The sequence below is a fragment of the Echinops telfairi genome, unplaced genomic scaffold (genome assembly GCF_000313985.2).
Source record: "Echinops telfairi isolate 266 unplaced genomic scaffold, ASM31398v2 ScPeMD7_655;HRSCAF=1070, whole genome shotgun sequence".
Lineage (NCBI taxonomy): Eukaryota > Metazoa > Chordata > Mammalia > Afrosoricida > Tenrecidae > Echinops > Echinops telfairi.
The window spans coordinates 19,011,044-19,016,016 of NW_022104553.1; the positions used below are offsets into that span (position 1 = coordinate 19,011,044).

General features: G+C 47.5%; 2 protein-coding genes across 3 annotated transcripts in view; both read right to left on the reverse strand.

Moving 5' to 3' along the window:
• LOC105979787 (casein kinase II subunit alpha'-like) overlaps positions 1–794 on the reverse strand; it is a 2,165-nt gene extending 1,371 nt beyond the window's left edge. Inside the window, exon 1 of the mRNA XM_045292254.1 lies at positions 741–794. Within this exon, the coding sequence (XP_045148189.1) occupies positions 741–794 (54 nt within the window). The remainder of the gene's footprint in view (positions 1–740) is intronic.
• Positions 1–4,973, reverse strand: part of LOC101662521 (zinc finger protein 350) — a 46,851-nt gene that overhangs the window by 8,391 nt on the left and 33,487 nt on the right. For both annotated transcript variants that reach the window (XM_045292560.1, XM_045292561.1), the window contains exons 3-4: positions 3,269–3,395; positions 2,709–2,804 (exon numbers count right to left, since the gene is read on the reverse strand). In XM_045292560.1, coding sequence (XP_045148495.1) covers positions 2,709–2,804; positions 3,269–3,395 — 223 coding nt within the window. The remainder of the gene's footprint in view (positions 1–2,708; positions 2,805–3,268; positions 3,396–4,973) is intronic.

The window sequence follows — 4,973 nt, forward strand, 5'->3', positions numbered from 1 at the left end:
AGGCGGCGGCGGCGGGGACGGCGAAGGAGCTATTTGTTTTTTCAATCAATGCTGCCAGCCAATGAAATGAGGCCTAAACCATGAGTCTAATAGAAAGCTAACAAAACACGATTAAAAAGGAAGTTCTGGGCTTCCCGGCCTCTGAGAGCATCCCTGCAGGAGTGAGGGTGGCCAGCCAGGGAGACAAAGGACATCTCCTATTGGGCCCTCCCCCAGACCACACCTGGGGTACGTCTTCATTTATATATTTTCCGGTTGTGCCAGGTGGCTGTGACCACAGGTAGTCATTTCCCTGAATTCTGTGAGGTATTCTCGAGAATTAATGAACCCAAAGGGGACGATGACCAAGCGGGTCTGGGTCTGCCTATAAAAGTCAGCCTGACTTTTAAACTCCGACACAGCTCTGAGTTGCCAATTCAGAGAAACTACAAATACAGCGCGTGGGTGCTATCTGACCACCTCTAACTTCAAGAGGGGAAGCGAGAATCGGGAGAAGATTGATTCCTATGAGGTGGAGGTCAGATAAATCTTCACCCTCCAACCTTTCTACCAGTTCCATTACCAACTCTCTCTCCCCCCACTCTCAACTTCTCCTCTATTTTGTGATACATTATGAATACCAGCCTCTATGCCTGGGGTTACAGTCCTGTTTTGAAGTGAGCTGTCTGTTGTGTGAATGAAGCAGGATTAGAGCAGGGTGTGTTTTAAGTTGCTACCCTACTCGAAGGTGTGGCCTGTACCCCATAGACAGGAAGGACCTGGGCAAGTTCTTTCTCTTGCTCGGAATCCTGCATCTGATTTTCACCTGACCTTCCGTTCTTATGACTTGAGTCAGTCGCCTGTCATCAGACGTGACTCACTGGTTTCCACAGCCTTGTGCGCTGGTCGTGTGTCATCTGACCTGCAGTTTGTATTCAGGAGGACCTGCAGTCACATGGGTGGGGAGAGACCTCCAGACGGATACTTGACCCTGTGGATTTGGCACCTGTCTCCAAGAGAATTCTACACCAAGAGATGCTTTGAGGTTAGCCTAGAGTTGTAGCTGGTCTAACTCTCCGACTACCCAAGGACAGAAACCACCCAAAAACTATCCCGGAGTGAGACAGGAAAACCTGGAAGCCAGCGCAGAAGAGCAGTTCACAGTGGAGCGGGCTGAGGGACCTCGCAGACCAATGTTGGCTTAAATGGTGTCTTAGTTGATGAAAGTGAGCACCTGTCGCCTGCAGTTGAAGAGCCTGTCCTGGAGGTGTGGGGCTTACACACAGGATACCCCTGCAGACCTCAGCCCATGCATCTCTCCCTTGATATTCTTTCTTTACAGAATTCTGTGGTACACTACATTACAGGTTGTCTTTGCACACATGGTACTTCGGCAGACTAGAGATGGATGACCATGCTCAACAGGAAAAGACGTGCAGAAGAAGAATGGGTGCTGTCCGAAATGATGCACGAGTGGGAAAGTTGGGGCCTTTTTGATCTCCATTGTCTCCCAGGAACCAGCCTTGAGTTGATTCTCAAGCTCAAGGGTTATCATTTCAGTAGACAAAGAGTTACAATCTGCTTTATAATAGAACTGAGAACGCAAGATGCTAAATGTTTTTTCCTAGGGGGGGGGGCAAATCAGCAGGCAGGGCAGAGAGCTTAATAGAAGAGAGCCCTGTATATAGTAAACATTCACAGTAACTACCGTAGGGCTAGGGTTTCAGGGAGAGAGCACCGAAGGTTCACCCAAGCTGACGGGTTTCCTGGATGGGAAGATAATCGGAGCCCCTTCTCTACATACTGGAGACTTTTCTTCAAGAAGAGCAAAATACACCGGAAAACAATATATGTCCGATATTTTCAGGGAAGATCTTGATTTGACAGCCTGCTGTAGGAAGTCGAAGGAGCTTAATTCATTAGATTGAGAGAAACTGGAAAGGGTTAGACCAAGAAAGGAGGAAAAGGGAATCAGATCCTTTGGAGGAGACCAGCATGGAAGCAAAGGCGAGCGAGAGAAGGCAATGGCACAAGTACCACTTTATTCTGAAGGAGCCACGCTCAAGGTGGGCTGCGTGTGAGGGATACACCTAGTCTTTCCTAGGGTGGGGAAAGATGTCGGACTCAGGGAGAAAAGTAATGAATTTTAAATTCCCCACTTAAAATTGGGGAGAGAGGCCTCAATGTTGGAATTCCAGAGCAAGGGGAGCTGGAAAACATTCTAGATTTGAAAATCCTAGAAGAAGAAAAAATCCTAGTATAAAAAACATCGAGATGCAGATCAAATAAGCAGTAATTCAATCTCAGGAGAGAGAGAGAAGTAAGCCTTTCTCTACAGTCCTGGAAAGGAAAAAAGGTACCACATGGGGAGGGGAAACTATGAAGGAATTCTTAGGTCTCCTCAGATAGTCCTTTCCTTTCCTTTTGTTTTTTATTTTTTAAATTGGGATTTAATACATAGATCCTTCCATAGGTCAATCACATCAAGCAGTATTGTACAACTGCTACTACACATCAGTTTCCAAACATTCTTTTCCTTCCTGGACTCCTTGACCTCGGCTCCCTTTTACCACCCCCACCCCCGACTCCCCACCATCCCAGAAACCCTTATTCTACTTGCTGTCACCTCCAGGTTCATCAATCTTGGGTTTCGTGGATACAACACCTTTTCTGCCTTGAATGTGATTCTGACAGCCTTCCCCCATTACCAGTGCTCTCCACTCACTCACCTGAGAAGATTCCACTGTAGCCTCCATGGAACAGAGACCAGGGTTGTTCTCCTTGTACTAGTCGCGAGAGTGCATCAGGTTTGCTAACTTGACACCCTGTTCGTGGGAAAGCACAGAATCTTAGACACGTCGAATGGACCTTGGGCTTGTGAAGACGGCAGAGTGTTCTATTTGGGAAAACAAACCTTTTCAAGTGCACAAAGTAGGTTCTCAGAAGAACAAACCCATTCATCTAGGTCAGGGGTCCTCAAACTTTTTAAACAGGGGGCCAGTTCACTGTCCCTCAGACCGTTGGAGGGCCGGACTATAGTTTAAAAAAAGCTATGAACAAATTCCTAGGCACACTGCACATATCTTCTTTTGAAGTGAAAAAACAAAAGGGATAAAAACACTTGGCGGGCCGGATAAATGTCCTCGGTGGGCCGCATGTGGCCCGCGGGCCGTAGTTTGAGGACCCCTGATCTAGAGCTAGAGAACTGACAAGAGAATCTGCCCACGGATACTCCGACTATGTTAGCAGTTGTGGAAGGAAAGGCCAACAACAAGAGAGCTGTCCTCACCCACAGACACCAGGTTGCGATAGTTCTCCAACATCACGTCCCAGTACAGGTCCTTCTGAGCCGGGCCCAGGAGCTGCCACTCCTCCCGGGTGAACGCCACAGCCACGTCATCGAATGTCAGTGATTCCTAAATTAAGATGACTCTGTTTAATACAATAGTTTCCATTCGAGGGGAATGAAATGTTGAGAGACTATATTCGGCTCACTTCCTCTCTCTAGAGTGCTGCATTTATATACATACAAGCTGAGTTAGTTAAAGCTTATTGTGCCAACCTGGCCAATAAACATACGTGGGGTTAACTGAAGGGTGGAGAGACAAATGGCTCCCTGAGCCTCGCTTTCTAGTTCTCGGGTCTCTTGCTTTCTGATGGTCAGACCAGGGTGCAGCTGCTTCAGCTGGCAAGGCTCACTTTCTGCAAGACATCCCTGAGGAGAAGCCACATGGACCTGCTCCGATGCAGCCCTGGGTGCTGGAGCAGCCGTGTGGAGACCCCTGCCAGCGCTGAGATGCTTACATGTTCAATGACTCAGCTTTCCTCCTGCTGTCGGCGTCATTGTGTGTGTTTTGTGAGATGGAGGAGGACTTTGTGGGTTGGTGTCAGACATATGGGTTAATGTTGGACTTGTGGGCTTGGGCAGCACTGGGTTGGGATGTTTGCTTGATGCACACTTACCCTTTCTATAAAACTCTCTCTTATACACGAGTTTCTGTAGATTTGTTTCTCTGAAGTACCCAGACTAACACACAAGCTATATACAACCTTCTGGGGAAACATCAATCAACCTGGACAAAAGTAACCAACCCCGGGGTGGCAAACTAAGGCAACGGGTTTTTTAATATCTTATAGGACAAAACAAAAACAAAACCCCCTTAATTACAGTGGATTTGTGGATTCCATAAGCCTATAAAATCAGAATGTTCTATGAAGTATAGCAGCCATAAAATTGTCTATGCTGGAAATTTACATACACAGTAGTTATGCAAACAGGTATGTATATATATTAATGGACATGTTGACAGTATATTGGGAAATAGGACTAGGAGGAGTAGCAGGATCGGGAACCTTGTCAGATCGTGTCTAACTTCAAGGGCAATGACGACCCCGATTGGTTCAAGGCTGATACCTGTGAAGTTGAGGTCAGAGACACCTCTACCTTCCAACCTTCTACCAAGGGCTCACCAACCACCCCTCCCATAGTCCTCTCTCCATCTCTTTTGGGTTCAGGAATCTAGTCTAATTAAAAAAACAACACATACACAACAACAAACCACACACACAACAACACAACCAACTGCCATGTAGTCAATTCCGGATCCTAACGACCCTACAGGAAGGACAAGGTGGGACCTGACTCTGTGGGTTTCCGACACTGTCGCTCTTCACAGGAGTAGACAGCCTCATCTTTCTCCTGAGGAGCAGCTGGTGGTTTCAACCCGCTAACCTCGCAGTTAGCAGCCCAATGCATAACCCACTACATCACCCAGCACCATGATCCAATCCAGGGGCCTTCAAACTTTTAAAACAGGGGGCCAGTTCACTGTCCCTCAGACCGTTAGAGGGCCGGACTATAGTTTAAAGAAAAAAACTATGAACAAATTCCTAGGCACACTGGAGAGTCGGCTGCTAAGCAGGACAGGCAGTGGCAGCAAAAACACCTGGCAGGCCGGATAAATGTCCTTGGAGGGCCACATGTGGCCCGCGGT